At 47.4% G+C, this 24,559-nt stretch overlaps 1 protein-coding gene across 1 annotated transcript in view; it reads left to right on the top strand.

Moving 5' to 3' along the window:
• The window catches only part of LOC142570280 (corticotropin-releasing factor receptor 1-like), a 184,562-nt gene that overhangs the window by 101,226 nt on the left and 58,777 nt on the right, over nucleotides 1–24,559 (top strand). The window contains exons 6-7 of the mRNA XM_075678674.1: nucleotides 6,535–6,691; nucleotides 21,885–22,015. Coding sequence (XP_075534789.1) covers nucleotides 6,535–6,691; nucleotides 21,885–22,015 — 288 coding nt within the window. The remainder of the gene's footprint in view (nucleotides 1–6,534; nucleotides 6,692–21,884; nucleotides 22,016–24,559) is intronic.

Raw genomic sequence — 24,559 nt, 5'->3', positions numbered from 1 at the left:
CGTTGTTACTGCATTCTTGCTTCCCCTTTGTCTGGCATATATGGCTGTGTCCACATACACCGTTGTTTATTGGGGAGCGTAACTTTTCTGGAGGTAAGCGGTCCTTGCCTCCTGGCGACCTTTATGAAGGTTGGGGTCCACGTTCCTTGGGACTGGTGCTATTTTAAGCGTGCTGCGATACTCGTCGGGGATAGCTGCGGTCCTGGAGATTTCCCGCATCTGCTCAACGTAGCTAAGCCTCTGGAGGAGAGCTCGGACTGTGGCTGTCTTCTGCAGTCTGCGGATTTGGGCCGCGAGTTGTGCTTCTCTTAGTACTGCGAACGTGTTCTGCAGTCCCAGGGCTAGGAGTTTTTCGGTTAAAGTGTCTTTGGGTAGTGGAAGCGCAGTTTTGTACGCCTTGCACATTATTGAATCCGCCTGTTGGATTTCGCTCTTGATGGGGCTGTGGTACGGGAGGCTGGATATCATTCGGCTGACCACCAGACTTCTAACTAGCTTGAATGTGTTTTCTTCTCGCGAGCCATGGTGTCTGTTCGAGACTCGCGTGATAATGCGTGCGACTTGGAGTGTTGATGTCTTCAGCAGCGTAAGGGTGTGGGAACAGCGCTGGTTTGACTGCAGCCACATCCCTAGGATTCGCATGGTTGCCTTTGCGGGTATCGGTGTTCCTTCCAGGTAGACTTTAACCCGCAGCTTTTCACTGATCGGGAGCGTTTGGTTTTGTTTTCCTCTCCGTACTTGTAGGAGCTCCGATTTTTCGGTCGAGCACGCTAGTCCTCTTTCTTTAACGTGGTTTTCTACACAGCTGGCCGGTTTCTGTAGCTTCTCTTCTTTTTCGCTGAGTGAGCCGGCGTTGGTCCATACGGTGATATCGTCGGCATAGGTTGCGTGTTGTATGCCGCCAATTTTCCCTAGTCTTTGTGCCAGTTCGATCATTGCCACGTTGAATAGCCTGGGCGAGGTGACCGACCCTTGCGGTGTTCTCTTGTTAGTTGTCCGAAACTTCTCCGACCGAAGTTTTCCCATGCCTATGGTTGCCGTTCTTTTGACAGGAAAGCCTTGACGTAGCCGTGAATCCTTCGTCCGCAGTTCAGGTCATCCAAACACGTGAGGATTGCTTCGTGGCTTACATTGTCGAATGTTCTTTTGATATCCAGGGCCATTATTACGTTTTCTCCGTGCCTGGGAACGTTCTGGAGTACTTCTTCTTATATATGGAGGAGTACGTCCTGTGTTGATACTTTAGGTCTGAAGCCGAACATTGTGTGGGGAACTAGTTTGTTATCTTCCTTATAGTTTTGCAGCCTTTGGGTTTCTACTCGCGCATCAGCTTCCCAGGCATGATGTAAGCGGGATTGGTCTGATGTTTTCTATTTGGAGTTTCTTGCCTGGTTTAGGTACCATTACCATTTCGGCATGTTTCCACTCCGCCGGGACTGTTTCTGCTTCCCAATGTTTGTTGATGAATTCAGTTAATTCGGTAAGCATTTCATCACTGAGGTTGCGCGTTGTTTGTCTTATCCACACCTGCAGCCGTGTTCTTTGTGGTGCTTGGTATGGCCGTGTAGACCTCTTCTTTCGTTATGGATCAGTCCAGCTTAGCATTCTCGTCTCCCCGGCACTACCCTGTGTAGTTTGGCAGGCTCGCATTGCCAAAGCCCTCGGTTCGCACCTTCTCTAAGAGTTCGGCGTCCGGTCCCTGCTATTGGTGGATTAGCCGGTATATAGCTTTGTTGTTCTCTGACTTGGCTTTGGTCGGGTCGATGAGTGCTCTTAGAAGATGCCTGGTCTTTGCTGTGCCTAGGTTCCCTTGAGAGATATAGTTGTTCCCAATTCTGTTTCGCCAATTGTGTGGCGTATTCTTCGGCTTTCGCCATGATTTCGGCAATCTTGAGCCGCCATACAAACGCTAGAGGCGTGGGGAAACACGCTAAAAGAGACGCATGGCAGATACACCCAGAAGGTAAACCGAACAGCAGAAACACCCGAGGTGGTCGGACGGCTACTTAGACTCGGGGAAGCTAGGCGCAGCCTCACCAGGAGATGGAGGAAACAAAAATACAACTTGTGTAAAAACCGCTCGGGCATAAATGCAGGACCAAAATTTTTACTGACTCCAAAACCGTACTGGGTCGGTTTTCGAATCGACGTTCCACGTTTGGAAAATACTTGCGTGACGGGAGAGCAATTTGTTGGTGGATCCCAAACCATTACGTCGAACGCCTTTCTCACTCTTTCTCACTGTTTCTTTTTTTTTCCTTGGATGTTTCGTCATGCTCAGAAAAGCGGAGCATTTCTTTTCCCGGTGCGGGGTAGAAAATATATCCGTAATATCTTTTTTTCTCTGACTGCATCACTACAGGCCCCTTCTGGTTTACGCCGCAGGTGGTGCACTCGTGAGGAGTAATACGAAGAACGCGATTCAACGGACGACCAGAAGTCGATTTGCATCATCTGCTAGGACGTGCGTGTTTACTCTTTCCTCGGGCGCAACGATATTAAAGATTTCCTTTTTTTTTAAATCTCTTCTGTAGGATTTGAAATGCCGCAGTGAGACCACGATCAACTTTGTCCTCGTGCCATATTTGTTTTGCAGTCCTCCTCCTCACAGGCTCTACGCGATTGCTTTGAATGTCAGGCGTTGACGCGCGGTCTGTTTGTGTTTGGAAAGGCCGGCACACAGCGACGACGCAAGCAAGAGATGTAATCTCCGCCTCGCAGCATCGGGCTGGCGCCACCTCCAGGGCAGGAAATTCCATTCACTTCTCCCATCCCGACGGAAAAGAGATATCTCTCCTTTTCTAATATTTTTATGAAAGGTTCATCTTAGTGAAGATGAAAAGCACATATTTTATAAGAGTAGTATATTCGCTGCTCCCCTGGTTGCCAACCATGGAACACACTTGCTCATATCGCCTGAGCAGAGCATTTAAATTAAGCCCGTTATTTGAAAACAACAAAAGCTTGCTCCGCGTTACGTTATTTTTTTGTACGCCTGTCGACAAGTAGGGTGTGCAGTCGAGCAGAAAGTTGGGCAAGAAATTATTTCGATGCCGGCATGTCTAGTGGCGTCGCAGTGCTCGTGTAAATATGACTTCCACAGAGAAAACGAATCACGCGACAAATAACACTTCCTAAAATGCAAATGCTCACTTATAGTAGGCACATAGCCGAACGGAGTTTCAGCGTTACGTTTACTATAGGAGACAGAGAAAACGGATAAAAAATTTGGGCGCGAACATACAAAAGACTGATTTAAAAAAGCTTCGTTGATTCATCTGGATGCAATTCGTCCTTCCGTGCATATAACCGTGCATCGTACGTCGGAGTTCTAATTAGGATGCTAATATTGTTCCTACCTCCAACACAAACCTGTGTGACATGGCTGTCTGTATTTTAAATTTTCTGATCAGTTTTTATCAGTGCACAGCGGCACCTGTAAAGCTAAAGACACGTGGTTTTAGAATTAAGCATGTGATTCGACGTCAGACCCATCATAAACAAGAACCGCATCCAGCAAGTTCTGAACATATTTTATTACGCTTTCGCGAGAGCCGTGCTTTAGAAAAGTTTAATTTGAATGCATGGTTGCATTGAGCCCTGCATTTTACCATGTGTCTGAGATCAACTTGTACAAATTCGAGGTCTTTAGCGTGCGCCTTATTCTTGGGGCACCTCGTGTGCTCAGGCCCGCGGCTTTCGATCCACGCGCCCAGCTGAGGACCTCAGACAGACACGAGTGGAGCGAACGGCAGTACCTCTTCTGCGCCTCGATCAAGCGTAAAGGAGCCAGTCTAGTATAGTACCTTGCGCAGGCTCGGTCACCGCAATGTGATAAACGCTTCATTGCGTGTTTGCCCGTGCTTACTGTGAACTTCATTCCTTGTAATTTTTTTATCCTCCTTACTAAGTGCCGGGTAGCGAACCGGGCAGAGTCTAGTATAGCTGCCTTTGTTTCTCTTTTCAGTTCTCTCTCTCTCTTGACCACTAGCTATGGTCGCGTGTCCTGGAGAGGACAATGTCAATGTTCTTGGGTATGATAGCCTGAATGTCCACAAAACCTAAATACAAATGCCGTGAGCTCTTGCAGTTTGCCTCCATCGGACAGTGGCAATCGCACCAGGAATCGAACCTTAGACTTCGCGCTCAGCAGCACAACACCACAGCCAATTAACCATCGCGGCAGGTCACGTACAATGCTTCCACTCGGCATGTTTGCCGCTCGTTTTGAACACATTTGACTCGCTTGTTGCAATTGAAACGCTGCTTAGCTGCAACCCTTTAGTGGAACGTATAACGTAGAGTTCAGGAAGGAGAGTGGTAAGCTATGCTAGGCGCAAGATGGAAGAGGTACCAGTAAACGCTATTTCATGAACATTGAAGCGGAGGTGGTCTTGCCGTTATTCGCTCACAGTTGTGCTTTCTCTTAAGCGTTCTTTTTTTTTTCTGATCGCGCCGACAAAGGCTCCAAGGAAAGCACTCTCCCACAGACTTGCCGGTGCGTTGGTAAAACTTCTTTTACGCGAGAGCGTTTCCCCTTTGACCATGCTGCTCAGGCGCCTGCCACTCGTGACAGCGACCGGTGTGGAAACGATACGCTCACAGCAGCATCGATCAATAACCGAAAGCACTTGGGCAAAAGAAGCTTTGAAGCCCTGATATATACGTAGCTCATGCGCCTTCACTGCACCTAAAATTCAATTCCTGAAGCGTGCTTTCTGCAACAATAACCACCCCTTTTGTCATGTGCTCGTTGTCTTTTAATGCGTTAGCATTCTTAGGGAAATTCGCGCACGTTACCGGGGGGGGGGGGGGGGGCGGAGGGCAGGCTATCTATCTGCCAGTCTATGCCTGCATCTATTTATCTGTGTTTGTATATAACCGTTCTCCCGCCTACCTGGGCCAGTGGGTAGTTTGTGCTCATATGGGTCTGCTGTGCAGAGGTAACAGGGTTCAAAACCAAGCATCGGACAAACTTCATTCGACAGAGAGGGCGAAGCCCGTGGGTTTCACTAAACTAGGTGTCGTACTTAGACTGGACGTAATTGGTCGAAGCCGCTGCTCGAGCCCTTTGGACCATGGCTCGTTGGTCCTCTAGTGCGGAGCTGCAGAGCAGGGTCGCCTCCCAGTCTTCTCGAGTGGTGTGTGGAACTGGGGAGACGCGTTTGTCAGCGGTCGCACTTACCGGCGCGCCATGCATTTTGGAGGCCATGCACAAGCTTCGAATGCGGTGGCGATAGATAGTACGGAGCGTTATTAGGGAAGCGCGAAAGAGGAATCCCGCTGTAGTACAAGCCTCATACATACGAACATACCAGCCAGCCCAAATGCGTACTCTTTTGCAGTTTACCTCATACATAACTCGCTTCGTCGGTGGCAAATGCGTTGTGTCGCTATATTGGTTCAATGCTAACGCATTACCGTCGACAGCCATCACGAGATGGGTTCTGCGGCAATTTTTTTAGCACTGTGTTACCGGCGATTCTTAACACTGCTCCCATGTAGAAATATTACGCTGACCATGCAGAACTATTACGACTTAACGCACTTTTCGATGTCCTGGTGCGTGAACGCCAGGAAAGCTGCGTGACTCCCAATGTGTTGGACATATACTCTAGGCACGAAAGCGACAATTTGTTCCTTCATAAAGCAGGTGTCCTCTAAAATGACCTACAATTATTATGATGACCGAGGAAAAAAAACGAGGCCACCGCTTTTCCACCCGCTTCCTTTCCGTACTCCCTACGGCTTCCCTGTACTTATTGATGAACGAGTATGAGCACATAGCTCCGGGCTCGTTCATCAATAAGCTGATACAGAGACGGTCGAGGTTCTTGCGCGGTGCCTACGGCATGTTTTCTTGTCGCGCTCTGTGACTCGACATTCATTTACTTTAACCTCTGGTGGGGGGGGGGGGGGGGGGGGGGGCGGTTTTGCGACAGCACTTAACAGTGACAAAACGTCGCGCACTTCTTTTATTCGCTAAGTAAATGTCCAAGCCCTCTAAACCCTATTAATTCTACTGGCAAACTTCAAAGTACCATAAATGATTTAGTGTAATGCTTGTTTCAAGCCATTTTCGGTTACACGCTGGCTGATGTGTTGTGATGTCACAATACACTGACTGCTACAATTGCGGCGGCTGTCACACGTGCCCGCAGCCAGAAGGAAGGTCCCAAATTATGAGCAACGTCATCAAGACTAGCCTTATTCTTGCTATACAACGTTGTCAAATTTTGTTTCATGTCATTTCGTCACAATAGTGTCGATGACCCCAGTTCGCCATTTCGAGACCAGCGTAAGTATAATTTTAAAAATAATTTTGTTTCCCAACCTTCATGTTTGTCAAGTGTATCCATTCCACATGCCTAAAGCTTGTGGCAGAGTTTCTGCGCTCTCGAAAATATGTCTCAGTACTCTCGTCACGATCGCGGCTAGTCGCACCACAGAGTTGACAGCCAATGTGAAACCACCGTAGCCGTGCAGGTGGGCGGCTGTAGGACGACTGGTACTGTACAACTCGCCTCTGTGCAGGACTGGCTGTGCAAGAGCGTGCTGTCGCTGAAGCTCTACGCGGCCATGGCGTCCATCAACTGGATGTTTGTCGAGGGTCTTCTGCTTCACTCTCGCATCGCCGTGTCGGTGTTCCAGCAGGATGCACCCTTCAAGCTCTACTACGTAATCGGATGGGGTGAGCATTACGCACACGTTACACGGAGACATGCGTCTGCGTGTAGTACGTCCCAAAGTGCAAATGATCTCCTTTCACGGCCGCTGAACGGCCGCGCACTACTGGAAGGAACTGTTGGAGGGAAGTCTGGCAACAGTACCTGCGCGCGCCTCCTTTACGTGAGTCAGCCAACGTGGTAATGACGGCGATTACATAGCTTTGATTAAACATTGACCTTCTTGTTGCAAACGACCTTGCGGATCGTTATAGCATTACCAGTCCCGACACCCATTTCTCATAGCAAATTTGTACGTACGCAAATTACGTAGGAAACAACATCTAGATTTAGCACAAACACGTTCTGAAGAGAAAGAGAGAGAGAAATGACATGGCGAAAGGCTGGTAGGTTAACCGGAATACAAACATCCCGTTTGCCACTCTAGATTGGGGTAAAAGTAAAGTGATCCAGAATGGAAAGAAAAGTAGAAGGGAACGCGTGCAGAAAAGGGGAGAGAAACACGCATGCTTTTACTTTACTTACTTACAATTTACTTATGCTTTAAAATTCAGAACACATAAGGAATTTTTTTATCGAACAAAAGAACTATTAGCTGCTTTATAAGTAAATGTGAGGATAAAACAAAGCAGAACGGCAATGCACTGTTTCAACAAATCTAAGCCAAATTATTAAACACCACGTACCAGCTACGATTCCCATGGCAGCTGAGAAATTGGAGCGCCAGATTTCCCTCTGTTAACGTACTACGAAAATCTATGTTACTGCCGTTTGAACGCTAGAAACATTTAGGGAGTGAGTTTCGACTGTCGGCTAAGATTTTCCCATTAACCCTTATCTCCCGCATAAGAGTTGCTAGGAATGTTTCCCGCATATGATATGCTGATCAGTCAACCGCGATTAGGGTTTGCTATTGATGTTTATCCTTGACGTTTTACTCAAGTTCCATTCCACATCGCGTCGCTGAACTGTGACCAGTTGTGCGGGACGCTTCAAGTTCACACAGAACTGGTGCGAAGGAGCTGGCGGGGAGGGAGATGATAGAATGCGCCCAGAAAAACACCATGGAATTGATGTCTAGCCTTAACCCACCTTCCTCTATCATGCTAAAACCTCAGCACCCTGTAGTCTGTCTCTAAACAATGGGCATAATTAGCGTCTGCCGCTTCACAAACGCAAAATTCCCTGTCTGCGCTGTGCGCTGGCAGACGCCCTTTTCTTTTGTCACTTTAAAGTCGTGATTGGTGGACCTTCCCCCAATGCGAATCGTTGTACAGTTGCGCAACTGTTCTCATTTGCGTCGAAAGTTATCAGGCGTAATCTTACCGGGTGTAAGTTTACAGGCGCGCGTAACCGAAACTGTCTGATGCCGTTTAACGAAGCTTCTGCGACGCTCCCGGTTCTCAGGATGGCGCAGAATGTGAAACCACGCCTCACTGTACTGGCTTTCGTGGACCGATAAGTGCTACATGAAACCCAGAGCACGTTCACCGGCCAGCAACTGCGCTAGCCATAACAACACTGTGGAGCTTCTCATCTTTTAAAATCTGCTGGGTCGTACGGGCATCTGTACACATGCATAAAGTTTACGGCACACTCATTTTTGTCAATACGTTTTGTTCTTAAGCGTTTTTATTGCGATAGCAATTACATGGGCACTCACGGCGCATTTCTTCCGTCGCCGTAATGTTCCGTAGGACATATCAAGGTGATAAAGTCGCCGCCGCGCGCCGGGTGCTGTACGTGCAGTGCCAGTGAAACGGTGCGAGTGAAAGTATGCGCGGGTGAGCCGTGTAAGGAATGGCCTGCCAGGGTGGCAAAGTGCAAGTTACTTCAGCCCGCTGCACGTGTTTAGATCTAAACGGGGTGGTGGCGCACTTCAGAGAACTGCGGATAACCGGCAGTCACGCGGCGAGGGGTCAGCTCAGGGGAGTTCTCGAGGGGAGGTAATTGCCGGAAGCTCCCCATGTGCTTTTCGAGACACCTGACAATGTACTACCCGAGCGCGCCACCCGGGACGGCTCCGAGTTCGACGAAGCAAGCTTTGTGCGCAACACGACAACGCCACCCTGTTCTGCTATGAGTGAGGGAGTTGCCGCGGGAACGCCGTCCACGGCTCCTTCCCATGCACTTTTCGAGACACCAGACAATGTGCTACCCGGGCACGCCACCCGGGACGGCTCCGAGAAGCCCGGGAAGCCCCTCTGACGTCGGGTCCGGACCATTCCACCTATGTGTGTGTGTGTGTGTGCGTGTGTGTGAGCCCTCATCCTCCTCCAAGTCGAGAGCCCGCCTCCTCCAAAAGGGCGGGTCATCTTCAATGACGTCGAACTATGACGTCGAGTGCTTATAAGCAGCGATTGTCGGCTGCTAGAGTGTGCTCGAAATGTACTCGTGAGCTGTGTTCTCGTAAGCTGTTTGCTGTATGCTCGTCTTGCGGACTCCATATGGGAGTCACGCTAGACTGTCGATGCATCTCATGGTCAACTGTAAATAACATGTAAATAAATCCTGCTCTCCTAAGTCCCGACGAAGAGTCAAGCTCCTTCCTACAGCTACGACTGCAAAATCTTACATCTGAATGGCATCGGTGAGATCGGCCTACAGCTCGTAGATCGTCCGACAACTCTAACAAATGGTGGCAGCGGCGAGATCGTCCGATGAATCCTACAGCCGGCGTTCGCGGCTCCATCTCGCGTACGCAAGCGAGGAAAGCGTGGAGGATGCGCGCCGCTTCCGTCGTGCGCAAGGATAGGGGAGTAGGGCCAGAAGAAATGGCGGAGGTCGCGCGTTCTACTCCGGGCCGCTGTATTTTGTTATTTGAATTGAACTGAATTGAATTTTGTTTCTCGTTCATTCAAACGAGGGTAGGCTGAGAATAAAGGCCTGACAAAGGTTTCAGTACCTGTAAGTGACAGGTTTGACAGCAGATTAGACACATATGCACAATTTCGCAAGTTACAACAGACTTGATTGCCGCGAAAAAAATTGTAGGAACAATCTCTATTGTCATTGTATTCAAATACCGACAAATTTATAATGCAATGTACATCTTGGCTAAATACAAATAAACATTACAGATTCTAATGATGTTCTAAAATTATAGAAATAATTTCATTTGTAATAATAAACGTCGTCGAATCTGCAGAACATTATAAGCAACCCCACGCACGCAAAAAAAGATCACACATCCTAATTGGCTGCTAAAATAATGCAAAATAAAATGAAAAACAAATGAAATTGGAAAACCGGATAGGGATCCATTCAAATATATATGTATGAGTACAAAAACACGCAAAAATAATAATATTACTTTGAATATCATGTGGATCCTGAAAATAAATTGTGTAATTCATGGCAGAAGCATTGCTCATTTAATAAGTACATTTATTCTATGTTGGAGTATATGTCTTTCCTATTTAACCGCTCCCTTATTTCTTCTTAAGTGTCCTTAAAGAAGTATTTAAGGATACAGATTCACTGTATCTGTTCATTATGTTTGAGGACTCATAGACAAGCGTATATTTCCCGTAATTGGTTCTTGTTTTTGGCGGGTGAAGTGTGATGTGTTGCAAGAAGTATCCGGCCATCTGCGACGGCGACAAAGTCTGCCGCGCGCTGTATTTTCGCGGCTAAGCTCGTGTTCACACGAGACGCAGCCCGAAGGTCAATTCACTCGCTGCTGCTGCCACGCTTCCTCGCTCCAGCGTTTTGACAGCGAGTTTCCGCGCTCATCGAGTGAGATGTGTTCATGATTCCTTGTGCGCGCGGGACACTATGCTTGTTAATTTAGTTAGTATGCCTATGTTTACAAATTTATACGGCCGATAAAACTACATCATTGCTTCGTATTGACCCTCTTCGCGGCTATCCCGTGGGTGCTGCCAAGTTTGATCACGCGGTGACGCCTCAGTTGCTTTACTCGACTGCTTCCGTTGCCTCCGTGTTTGCAATTGGTGTGTATGACGTAGGTGCGGCTTAGCAAACCTCTGTTTCGGGAGATATCATAGGCGGTGACTCGGTAGATGACACGAAGTTTTGGCCACAACATCAGAGGACATGCAAAAGCGCTTTCGAAGCGGATTAAGCGATGTCCGAAAGGTGCGAGCAGCGTATATGGTGCTTGTTCTAAATGCGGGGCTAAATATGTGTCCCAAGCTATCCAAACTTTCAGCTCATGAATTGAATCAGGTTTACTGTGTTTTGCTCTTCGTTCTTTACTTGGCAAATATATTGAAGCAGCGGCTTGTCACATTTATGAATCAGTGAATTTCCTTGGGTGGTCACTATCTTATTATTTTCAGCCTAATCGCTCGTCGGTGTGCTCAATTGCGATAGATTTGTTCTTGCTGCTCGCAAGACTTCAAACGTAGCTGTTTTGCACCTCGTGATACCTTGTAACAAAGATGTATTATCGCTAGTAATTCGCTTACTCTTGTGGACCGTCACGAAACATTCAGCTTCGACCATTTGTGCGCTATCGGTGGAGTCCGTCATTTATTGTGCGTATATTGTGCGCATATATTCAAGTGTGAGCCCATTAACTCACACGTTCGCCATAGAGTGGGCGTAAGTTTCCGTGGCAGTTGGGGTAGATGCGTATTGATACTGTGCGTGAAACTGGCAGGAAGCGGCGCTATGTACTCCCTTTGTCATTGTTTAACGAGCGGTACTCTTGCCGACGTTCCGGGGCTGAAGCACTTTCTTTGAAGGTGAGCGATACAACGCTGGCAGGTGCGCAAATTTCAGCATCCTCGAGGAAAGCCGTACGGACAGTTGCAGCGGCGGTCCGCGAACATGGCTACACAGATTGATTCCATTCCTGAATGTGGCAGTCGCTATTTTCGCAGACAGCTGCTGCACGCGTCTTCAATCCACATGATTCAGTCCAGCGTGATTAGAGCACAGTGCGTTAGCGAAAACTCAGTTGCATTTCCGGCAGCTGATCGCACAGAAGCAAGGTGGAAGCGGTAGTGGTTTCGTATTCGTGCGCTGTCACTGAGGCTACGTGGGGCACGCCGCCGAAAGCGGCATCTCGTTTCTCTAGAACAAACTGCTTCGCGTAAAGGGTCAATAGTTAGCTGTCTACTTATTTGCGATTTAAATCGATGCTTCGCCTTTCGGGCGGAACTGTGACTTTTTTTCTTTTCTTCACTGCTGCACTGTAAACGTAATCTGGGCTTAAACAATCGCGTCGTAGTACAATGGCAATCATTTCCTTTCTTTCCTCGATAAATAATTGTTTGTAGGTCATCGATATCTCCTCCATGCCGCAGATATTGGTCAATGTGGGCATTCTCCCCCTCGCTCGGTACAATAACCGTGCCTGCGTGCATATTTGTAAATGTGTAATAAATTTAGTTGATGTCTACTACTTGTCCCGTCTATTTCATTCCTTTCTTTGTGTTTCTTCTGTTCTGCGCTGTAAATGTATGTGCAAACGATTGTGTCGTTATTTACAACAAAGCGACGAAATTATTCGCTACCCGTATGTTTATGCGGCGACGCCAAGTTTTATCATACTTGCCAACCTGTGACCATTAAAATTGGTAAAAAGCTAGTGCACAGAACAAGGTGCGCGTGGGGGTAGTCAAGGGGGGCGAACAGGAATCTTAATCGATTCCTTTTAGTGTGCCCTGAGCAATAACCAGAGACGCGGGAAATGTTTGTTTGGGGGGGAGGGGAGGGGGTCGAACCCATTTTTCTTATTTCGTCCTCAGCACGCACGTTTTCTGAGATTGTGCATGCGCAGTTTATTTACAATTATTTACATTTAGACGCAGCTCAAAATTCAGCAGGATCAAGCCAGGAACAGAAGATACTGACTAGCGACACATTATCTTCAGGTCACAGTGGCTTTTTCCGTCAACTTAGTTATTGCCAATCTCGCCTACATACGCCTCTCCCCCGTCACTCCTCCCCGCCAAAGAAAAGAAAGGAAAGGTTGCCCGAATAAACAAGACTGAAGCGATTATCCGGTGAGTTGATGAGTTGAGTTGACATTGGCACATGCAAGAATTTACGTGAGTGGCAAATGGTAGTGGTATAAAAGCTGTGTTACGACAGCTTGATTAGCCGCAGTGACTCCTCCGGTGAAAAATTGTTCCAACAGCCACCGGAACTCATACTTCAACGTGTTGTTATCACTGGCTTTACTCAACAATAAAATCTAACAAAAACATAGACGTTTCGCCACCAATGGGGGTGGCATCATGAGTACGCAAATGGCAACAAATGAGAAAATACATCCTATTTATGTATAATACTGCCGTAAACATCCAGCAGGATGTTTACGGCAGTTCACATAAAAGTTCAGAAAGACAGTTGACCCCTGCGCCCTATTGTTTCTTTTGTTGGGTCGCCGACATACAACTTGTCTAAGCTTTTGGTAGAAATTTTGAAGCCACTTGCGGAAGGGAGCACATCCACGGTCAAGAATTCTAAAGAATTTGTTACCGCAGTACGTCAGCATCAGCTTCGGGATGAGGATGTTATGGTATCTTACGATATCGTGTCCTTGTTCGCGAATGTGCCGATAGCGTTGGCTACGGATATTATTGAGAAACACCTGCAGGATGACTGTGCGTTAGAAAGCCGCACTTCTCTGACTGTCGATGACATCATGATTTTGCTTAGGTTCTGCTTGAAGCAAACGTATTTCACGTTTGCCGGAACCATATATCACCAGATAGAAGGCGTCCCGATGAGCAGTCGTGTTTCTGTAATCGTGGCTGATCTGTTAATGCAACACGTGGGAACGGCTGTGATGACGTCCTTGCCTTTTCCTGTCAAAATGTACTGTCGCTATGTAGATGACACTTTTGTCATTGTCGAAAAGAAGAACCTGCATGCCATGCATGAGGCGCTTAATGCCGTCCATCATGCCATTCAATTTACATGCGAGACGGAGAATAGTGGCAGCTTAGCCGTTCTAGATGTGCTGGTACGTCGGAGCGAAGGAGGTTCAGTGGAGATCGCCTTATATCGCAAATCTTGCGATAGCGGGAGTGTGCTGAGTTTTGACTCTCACCACGCTACAGAACAAAAACATGCCGTGGTACGTACGCTCCTGTCTCGTTGCGTTGCACTGTCGTCAACGCAAACTTTGAGGGAGAAAGAATTAACTAATGTTGCCGCCCTTTTGCATAAACAGAGTTACCCTCAGCGCTTTGTCAATGATACGCGACGCCGCATGCAGAGACCCCGCGAGAGCAAGGCCGAAAGGCCGGCTTCCTTTGTGTGCATTCCGTATGTCCGCGGTGTATCAGACGCCGTGCGCAGGGCTTTACGGCCTTCTGGTGTTCGAACTGTGTTCAAATCCTAGTACACATTGGCAAATGTGTTCCTGAAGCCAAAGGACCGCACACCTCCGGACGAACTAAATGGTGTCGTCTACAAGGTTGACTGCTCGGACTGTGGTGCCAGCTACATTGGCGAGACGGGGCGGCGACGTCGCACTCGACTCGAGGAACACTTAAGTGACGCTACGAAAGCCACCCATGCGACACGTGCAAAGACGGAACTGGTGGATCATTGTTTAACAAAAGGACACATGTTCGATTTTGATAATGTAGCAACGTTAGCACGGGATCAGCGATGGGGCCCAAGAAAATTTGTGGAATCAGGGTTTATCCGTTGCAATCCATCTGCATGCAATTCTAACCGTGGCCCCCTGTCGGATTTTTACGGCAGATATATCATACATGAATAGGACGTATTTTCTCATGTGTTGCCATTTGCGTACTGACGATACCACCTGAATATGTGGCGAAACGTCTATTTTTTTGTTATGTTTTATTGTTGAGCAAAGCCAGTGATGACAACACGTTGAAGTATGGCTCCTCTGGTGTATGACATTTTGCACTGTCACAAGAGGGTGGCACAAGTACTATCACAGTTTATTTTATGTATTTTCAGCAACGTTGAGCCACACTATTCAAAACCCCTAAAAGTGTTTTGCGGGAAAAAAATTTTCTCCACGAAGTATGATGCAGCATTCGTAAAAATGGAGAACAAGCCCAAATTCGTAAACATTACGAAACATCCCGGATAGTTGCCCCCCCCCTCCCCAGGTATGCTATTACTATATACCTTTCGGGTGTTTCAGAGCAAAGTGATCAGCCGAACTCCCAATAAAGACGCACTTTATCGCAGCATACGCCTTTCAGAGAGAACGACGCCACTGGCCACGTCAGCGTTCCCGCACGCAGTCTGCAGCGCACCGATGTGGCGAAAGGTACGGCGGCGCGCCTAATTCATTCGCAGGCAATTCACGTCCGTTTATGTCGACACTGCCGTCAGCGATTTCCCGCCGCCGCAGCAGCGCCTATAGACATCAAGGCAAATGAGCATTGGTTTCACTCAATGTGATACCCCGGGTCATTATGGTGCCAAAGTGCGCTCGCGGGAAGCATCATCTTCGAAATTTTGTCGTCTGCAAAAAACACTGCTGTTGTGACGTCCCTGTGCCGCTTCTGATTGGATAAATGTACCCTCATTACTCCGGGAATAAAACCGCGTCAGCACTATTCAATCATGCGCCGAGCGAAATGCGAACCTGCGGCTTTCCCTTTTTTTCTTCCCCCTTGAGCTGCATTCGCACGACGGGAGATATCGCTTAATCAGTTCGCAAAGGAGCGTGACGGGGCTGAGCCGTAACGAATCTTGCCGCTCCTCGGCAGCTTGCTCGCGTAAAGCGTGATTCGATCACCTTAAAGCGCGTCAAGCTCGTCCGCAGACCGAACAGGTGATTCGTGCCCTCTTGTGAATACCTAGCTTAGGAGATGTTTGCCCGACAGCAAATTGGTACCACACCTCCTCGAGAAAATGAAACATTAATAGAAGGTTGTATATTCCCGAAGAAAAAATTATTAGAGGGATTAATGATGTTTGATTTTCAAGCTACTACTAGTTGAAGGAACGACTTATCGGGGCTTCGGAACACTGACATACTGCAGCGTCATCACGTGTACGTCACTCTACTTAGTGACTACTGGGGCGCTATAACGTAAAACTATTCCAAACTTCCCTATTCCAATCTTGCAATCAGCCCTCCGCGATTTGTCAAAAACTTTTTTGGAACACTCCCACTTCGCCTGTCTGTCACAAGACGTCACAAAATCGCAAAAACTAACCGCGTCAAAGTAACGTGTATACGTTAAAGATGCATGAATATGCCGAACAAAACTGTATTTTCTTCTGAATAGTCGCAGGCTGTCCCGTTCCGAAAGGAATAGAAGATGGTTACCGCCGATCACTCAGAGACTGGCTACTCGGCACTTGCCGGAGAGCATGGGTTTATTTGCGTATAATAAAACTTTTTGCGTCGCCGTGTAACGTTTTCGAGCACTTTCAGCATGTTTACGACCTCGTTCTGCCAATCTTCTCCGCTCAGAAACCATTTTAGCGTCATTATTAAGCTTCAGTTGCATGCCGCCGCGATTCTCCACCAGCCACCGCAATCTAAGTAAGGAAAAGCGGACCAATCGCAGACGCCGGCACCCACCTCTTCATACGATTATCGATTTTCAGTGCAGTGGCTCGGCCCCATCGAATCCCTCTCCATTGAGCGTGCTCCTCGCCTTTTGTCAGCCAATTATGTAAGACAAGCCGCTCAGTGTAGGCAATAAATGAAATAAAGAAACGATAAATTAATGGACATTAAAGTGGATGAAAAAACAACTTGCCGCACGTGGGAACCGAACCCACAACCTACGCATTTCGCGTGCGATGCTCTACCAATTAAGCTACCGGGGCGCTGTTTCCCCGTCCACTTTCTTGGGTATTTATGTGTCCTAGTAAAACCCTGGGAGCGTTAGCCAGCGCCACCACTCACAGACCTAGGCGGCAGACGTGGAACGTCCTTTTTGCCGCACGCGTCACGACAACGTGATCTTTTTGGGTGAAGGCAACTGGTCAATAAACCCACATATGCTACCTGAAGGCATCAATGTAGCCCGATTCGGGACTGTGGGTTGTGGGTTCGGTTCCCACCTGCGCCAAGTTGTTGTTTCATCCACTTAATTTCCATTAATTTATCGTTTCATTATTTCATTTATTAAGCACATGTAATTTCCACTATGTTGTCCTTGGTGTCAGTGTTTGTTGGCTTCTTACGATATTACTAATAAAAATTGGGCCCCTCGGTTAACCCCCTTTCTTCTCATTCAGTGTAGGCAATGTTATTCGTTTTTCAAGCAAACAAAAGTGACCTCCTGTGAACGAGTAGAGCGTACGATTGGTCTGTTCAGGCAACCCTGCGGGTCACTGCTCGGTGCTTGCGTTGGCGGTTACGCAAATTTGACGTCAGAAGATTGGAATAAAAACATATTGGAATAGTTTTACGTTATATGGCCCCTGGTTGAGTAAAGGCGGGAGAAAAAGTAATAATGGTTAAACGAAACATACAATAATAAATGGCGCTTCCAAAGTATAGACGGGGCTTGGGAAAATAAAACGAACATTCTCCAATGGAAAGAGATGTATAGGAAAAGAAAACGACGTTTCGGGTCCCGTACGGCACCCTTGATCTGAAAACAAACACAGTGGCTCTTGTTTAGATATGAGATAGATGGCGCAGTGCGCGTGTGTAGATTTCTGGCAGATTCCCACGTGTCCTGTTTATCGCATGTCGCGTCGTCTGAATGTGCAGTGATTCAAGCATTAGTCTTGCAGGCTCTTACCTATGCTCTGAGCGCCTCCATGTCACCTGCTGCGACCCGTGAGTGACCTCGTTTGCATTACTATTCCTAGCAACGAGGCGATGCCATTTATTACTTATTGAAGAGAGGACTACCTTCTGCCAGAGTCATTTATTGCTTGTAGCAATAAACGTTGTTAGAGTTGACACCGGTTGTTGCCTTATTCGTTCGAACCCGACGTAGCTGCGATTACACGCGCTACGGGTTGGGGAGTACCACGGAATGTCTGTGTGTGGCTAGATCCGGAGCTCGCCTTCAGCCCTAGCCGCACCTCCGCAGAGCGCACCCCCACAAACACTACAGTTTACACTTTCAGTACCACGCCAGCGTCGACTGGCCAGCCGGTCAGCGCCTGATAACGACGCGAAGCAACGAGCTCAGCAAGAGTAGTGCATGCGCACAAAGTTCACTGGAAGCGCAAGTTGCATCTGCTAGGCATGACACCACCTAAGTTGTGATTTACTGAGCTGCCCTGTTTATTGGAGGCAGCAAGTGCACGTGAACACGGGATCTTAGGATCTCGGGGGAAAGATATCAAAGCACCTTTTCTTAAAGAAAGATGGTTGAACGTCACGCTACCCAGATGAACTCTATATATCCGCATTGCATTACGTGCGTCACGCAATGCATTCCCGGCCATCACCATGGGTATAGCCGCGGGTGCAGCGCACGGCAGAAGAAGAGGCTGCCGCACGCGAACGTCAGCGCGAGTGCGATCGTGAGGCCGATCCCGCGTATCGGCAACGGCATACAGAAGCCATGGGGGAGACTCTTGCGCAGTCGAGGTGCCTACTGGTCTTGTATTCGTCAGCGTGTACATGAGATCGTACACATCTCGTTGTGATGCGGAAAGGTTCCTGGCAGAAACAATAAAGACCTTAAAGCCGCATAGTACACCGATCCTCGTGTACGGCGATTTTTAACATCGATGTGGCGAAAGACCACGGCAAATATGGATCGAGAGTTTCATGCTATAGATCGCTACTTGCTGAAATTGAAGACGCTACAGAGACCCGCGACGCGACATCGTTCCTGCATTGGTCTCACGTTTGCAAGCAGGATGTGTCACGTTACGATGACAGAGCCTCTGAACGTCTACCGCAGCGATCCCAAGGCAATACTGTGCAAGTGTAGAGTCGTTCGTGAAAGTGTGTACCTGTAATCAACGGCTACATGATCTAAGATAAAAGCTATGCAACTTAACGAAATATATCTTCATTCAACTTCAATGTTAAAAAAAATACAATCTTAAACAAGTAATAAAATACCATATGCATAGCATCCGGTCGCTCAGCCTTCATTTGGTTCGTTGCGTGGTCGTTGGCTTTAATTTGGATTCAGTTTTCGCTGGGGGAAAGCTTCGCGTTCAACCATCTTCTTTTAAAAAGGGGCTTTGATTTTTTAAATGTGTCTGTCATGTAAGACAATGAATGGCTCAACGTTCCGCAGACACGAAATTTACCAACGTTGTTGCCGGGACAGCGCCGCGACTGCACATCCACCGCCTTCTGCCGTCGCTCTTCCCACCGAATGCCGTTGATTTTCGAGAGGTCGTTATCGAAGCATAGGCGATCACATACTTCGCAGCTCGGTCCGAAGTTGCGATCGCGAAAGTATCTTTGGAAGCTTGCGTAGGCGCCGTCAAATCCTGGCACCGTGGCGTCGACGTCTCTCAGCGTCGCGATACGCGTCGTCGGCTCTTGCTCGTCGCTTTCGTACCACATCACGGGCACGCTCTTCTCGGGCCATCGAGTTGTCCCGACGTCGACGGTCTCTCTTCCGCCGCTGCCCTCGTTGTCGCTCCTCGTAGTCACACGCAGAAGGCGACGTGTGATCTGTACGCATCTTCAGGCGTACAGATCACGCGTGGCCTTCTGCGTGGTAGAGCGAAATTGTGCCAGAAATTCCCGTTTGTCGCCCTATCAGGCGCGCACTACGTCATACATTCGCAGAGACTGCGACGGAGCGCCGTTTTAGACACAGGTGGCCGTTAAACCGAGCTCCGACGCGAGCGGCGATATACGCTTGCTAAAGTTGTTGGCTCTGTTTAACTCTCACTTTTTAGGGGAGAGTTTTTCCGCGCGGGCGCCATAAAATCCCGGATGTTTAACATCGATAGCTTCGCTGTAAAAATGCGTCGGTTTTATCGCTCTTATTGAATGCATGCACTTGTTACATTCAAGTATTTGCATTCCTGTTTGGCGAAACCCAGAAGATAAACTATCTTAAGGTCTAAAGATCGTCCGACTGTTTCCGTACAAGCAGCATGTGCATACACCATTTCAAGTTCATTTAGGGATATATGCCGTAATCACATATATGTTTACCTTTCCATATATTTTCGGAAAAATTGCTGCGTGCGCATGTAAAATTGTACACCTTGAATTCTGAAAGCACCAAGGCGTTGAGAGTTGGTAAAATGAGGATGAGGGGAAGGATGGGCGAGAGCAAGGGGGACGATGCGTTGAGAAAGTATACCCGGTGAAAGTCAGCACGAGGACGGCTCACCCAATCATTACACTCTGAGCTTGAAATTCGCCCTAAAGTTCAGGGTAAAATTGGGAGCTCATGGCAGTTGCCCGCTGAGTCGTTCTCCATAAAGGGTTGCAGAAAATAACGCCTCTTCCTCTTCACATTCACTGGTGGAGCCTATAACGACATCATCTGAAAAACTGTCACAAAAAAGAAAATGTGTGTGTGTGTGTGTGTGTGTGTGTGTGAGAGAGAGAGAGAGAGAGAGAGAGAGAGAGAGAGAAACCTTGCGTAACATAAGACCACTGCTTTCAAGATAGAGTCCGCAGCTGCGAGCGAATTGACCTTCGTGCTGCCTCTCATATCAACGCGAACGAAGGGGCAAGAACACAGCGCGCGAAGCTATCAGCAGTCGGCACACTCTGTCCGCATCGCAGATCGCTTTCAAGATACGGTCCGCGCGGCCGTGCCGTACGCAGCCGCCACAGCAGTACGGTAGATCACGATTGATGATGGTCCGACGCCGATGGACAAGGTGCTAAAGAGTGATATATAACGGCTTATAATGATCGGAACATCGTCAGTGCAGCCGGTGCCGCCACCTACAGTACACTGCTTGCGTCATCAATGCATCTTGCGCCGCCATTTGCAGCAGTTCGTGTCGCCGCAGCGCTGGCGTTTGTACCGGCCGAATCAAGTTTCATAACATTCATAATGATACCGGGCTACGTGGTGATGAGCAAGTGGCACAGTGCTTACGCATATTTGTACAACTCCCAGAGAAGTTTCTGCGCGATTTTTTTTCCCATCCACTTTCATTTCCATTTATTCATTATTTCTTTAATTCAAGTGAGAACTGCAGGTAACTTCCTCAATGCTGCCCTTGTTGTCATTGTTTGTTGGCTCCTTATGATATTACTATTCAATATCGGGCCGCTCAGTTTCTCGTTCCCCACATAGCGAGGGTCTCGAATCCGGCAGCTTTGATGCCTTCAGGTGGCATGTGTGGGGCGACTGACCAGTTGCCATACTCAAATAGATCACCACTCGTGCCGCCTGCGGCAGAAACTATATTCCAGATCCTCCGCCATGGTCGTGAGTCGTGACGCTAGCTAACACTCACAGGGTTAGTTCTAGTAGAATAACATAAATACCCCAGAAAGTGGATATGAAACGGTACCGCGGTAGCTCAGTTGGTAATAGTATCGCGCGCGTAATGCGAAGAAGTGAGTTCGTATCCCACCTGCGCCCAGTTGTTCTTTCATCCACTTTTATTTCCATTTATTTTCACTTATTTATTTCAATTAACGTGGTCTATATGTCCACTGCTGCTTTCATCAGTGCCTTTAGTTACTGTGACGAGCTCTCACAAAATAAATCATGAAGAAAGCATCCATGAAGATTGTTGCCGTAATGAAATAGCCGAGCCATCCAACGCACCAGTTAGCTTTATTAAAGAAATGGAGCTCTTGAAACCATATATTTGTTGCAGTGAAGTTATTTAGGTAGCCTTGCTTGTGTCATTGCATAATCCCGCAGAGAACAGAGTGGGTAACCACCACATATGTAGCAGCTATGTAGGTTGTAAGATAGGCAATATATTAGATGTGAAAGTTTTTTTTTTTTCTGCTCTGGAAGAATTAGTGCTTTAATATATATATATATATATATATATATATATATATATATATATATATATATATATATATATATATATACACACACACACACACAAGCAGGTGGTCTGCTCCGGACCACTGCCAGTTGCACTTCGCTCCTCGAAGAGGCCGGACGATTGAGCTCTTAAACAAAATTTTGAAATGTGGTGAACGCGGCATACACCATGGATCCGGGAACTCAACGGGGTGCGACGTAATGCCAACTCATTTCTCTCGTATTTACTGCTAAATCGCCACGAATTCTTTTTTTTTTAACTTGCGTGCTATTAAAGTGCTAAGGTGCAGGTGCACTCCGCTATGACGTTGCTCCTGAATTTGCGAACTTTGGTTCTTCTGCACATGCACAGGCTTGCCATCCCTGTGCGTTCTAGCCTGGAGCTTGGTCATGGAGTCACGCATGCGCAGTCACTGTTGGCGTGGCTACGGCAACTCGGTCTTCGTCTGGATCATCAGCGGACCGATGATGGTCGCTCTCCTGGTAAGCGTATAGACATTTTACGCCTTATGATCTGTGGTGCATACTAATGCGTCCTGTGGCACCGCTCTATACAGACTTCACGGACGACACCACTACCAGCAGAAAATATTGGGACAGTGGCCACATGCTCGAGAGATAGTGGTGTGCAGGGCCCATGATATATAAACGCCGTTTCAGTTTTCTCTGTAACTTTTCATTCCTTTCTATGTATGCCCATATTTCCTTTTTCTTTAAGCAGAAATCAAACCACATTTACTTCTGGCTAACTTTTCTTCTTTCCAGTCTTCATCTTCTCTCTCAATTCCGCTTAGTCCACGTTGACATCAATATTAAATCAATTTTTTTTAGAAAACAATGCCCCCTGTTAATATGAACTCCGCATCGATAATTGTCATCAACCGTGCTCGCTTAATTCGTAGCGCCACTACAGGACACTATTTTGTTACGATGAATTTCATTTCCGATTATTCGTGTCGTTCATCTCGCCGAGTGTCCGGTACGGAAGATACGGGGGCGCGACAGCGTCCGAGTCGATGGCGATAGGCGACAAGAATAGAAAACTTGTGCAGAACTCATCCACAATGTCTATGCAAGTATGCGAATGGCCAAAACGCGTTATGTACGAGGGGTGTAGATCAGCCGGGCTCCTCTCTCGCACTTCCTGATCATGACGATAACTTATTGACACCCCTAAGTCTGCTATGATTAAACTACTATGACTTTGCTTGAAACCGACATTTCATTCATTCGAAAAATAGCGTTAAGTGCCCCGTGTCGCCGAAAATCTGGCGTCGGTGTCGGCGTCCGTCGCCAAGAAAATCATCCCAAACCGCGTATCCTCAACCACGTATCCCCTCCGCGTGGCGCATAGCCATTACTGAGTTAGTTGAATTTCTCGAAGTAAAATGCGTCGCAATATTCATAAAGCACAACTTGCACACAACCACCAGACATGATAGCGTCGTATTGTAATTTTATTATGCGACAAAACATAATTCTGTTGCTCGGGAACTCAAACACAAACCCCTTTTCCAGTTGCCGTTTGAGGTCTGTCTTAGCAGGAACGGCGCAGCCAGCTCGGTTTCTTGCAACACCGCCAAAAAAGAAAAGAAAAGAAGGGGAAGAAGAAGAAAACCCAGAAAGTTCGTCTTCGTGCACAGCGTTCGCCGGCAGCGTTTCCAGAAAAACATTACGGTTACATGAGCTGCAGTTGCCAGCAAGCCTGCGCAGCAGTCAGGGATCTTTGAAAGCTATCGTGTCCCATTCTTAAAGGCGAAGCTTAAGCATCCTCCCAAATATTTTCTTTTGCTAGGGGTGAATTGAGACATGCCTTCTTTTATATTAGTGCTTCGTAACGCTTTGTATTATATTGTTAATTATTACTACGTTGTACGCATGTCTTAAAGTGCATTCCTGCGTACCGCTGTGCACAATACATTTTTGCAACAAATGCATGTGTCGAAATTGTCATTTCTTTTATTGAAATTAATATTAAGAGAGGTTGGCGCCCTTATGGTGGCACCGGCTACTATCTAACTAGCTTTTCTTTTTGTCTTCTCGATGATCCCTTGCCGCCTGCTCACGCTCTTCGATAGCTTGCTTTATTTCCTTCTTCCACCAATTACATGGTTTCCTCTTTACGATCGAACAATTTTTTTTGCCGTGCTTGTCCTATCTCCGGCTGCATAACTCATATTCCAAGATTGTTCTAGGGATCGCCTCTATTTTCTTCTCTATGTTTTTTGCAATCTCTGCTATTTGCCTTTCATTCATTTTTAGAAAATCTGATGCTATTGGTTCCTGTTTTGCGTTATTTTCTCTCTGAAGCTTTAAGGTTAAACCTTTATGATCGCTGCCCAGGCTATTTTTTCAATCTTCGTCTAACATCATTTGGTCTAGTCGTTCGTAAACCATTTTTGAGGCTAAGGCGTAGTCGATACATGACTACCGGTTTTTGCATTGCCACGTTACCTATCCAGGACATTTATTCCCTCTGTTAACTAATATATGGTTTTGTTCATCGCACAGAGCCGGCATTAGAGAACCGTTGTATTCCGCATATTCGTCTAAATGCTCCATGTTCACATTCGTATCTCCTACTAAAACCACCTGTCCCTATTTCTTTAACTCATTGATATCGCTTCTAATGTAATCAATCGATTGTTCATTTTTATTTCTGCTATAACTACCTGTCCATAGGTAAGTGCTATAAGCCACGTCTTTTCGTCTTGCCGTGTGCCGGGAATCTACAAATGTTCCTTACATGTCTTGTTTACCGTTTGCCACCTCATACTTCACCTAATTAGCACGCCTACGCCTCCACCTTTTCTTGACCCAGTCATCTTGTTGTACCCCTCCCATGCAAGATTGTCAATAACAGGTGACTACTCCAAACCTCGCAGATGCGTTTCGGTCAAGGCGTGCACGCTAGCAGCGTCGTCACTCAGCTTCGTCATTCTCTCTGGACACTCTGCGCCATCTTGCGGCGCCGCCGCGAAGTCCACGCACACCCATTGGCACGTTCCGACTGACCCACCTTGGCAT

Source organism: Dermacentor variabilis, chromosome 2 (genome assembly GCF_050947875.1).
Source record: "Dermacentor variabilis isolate Ectoservices chromosome 2, ASM5094787v1, whole genome shotgun sequence".
Taxonomy (NCBI): Eukaryota; Metazoa; Arthropoda; class Arachnida; order Ixodida; family Ixodidae; genus Dermacentor; species Dermacentor variabilis.
Note: the sequence above shows the minus strand (reverse complement) of the source record. Positions and strands in the feature narration are given on the sequence as shown.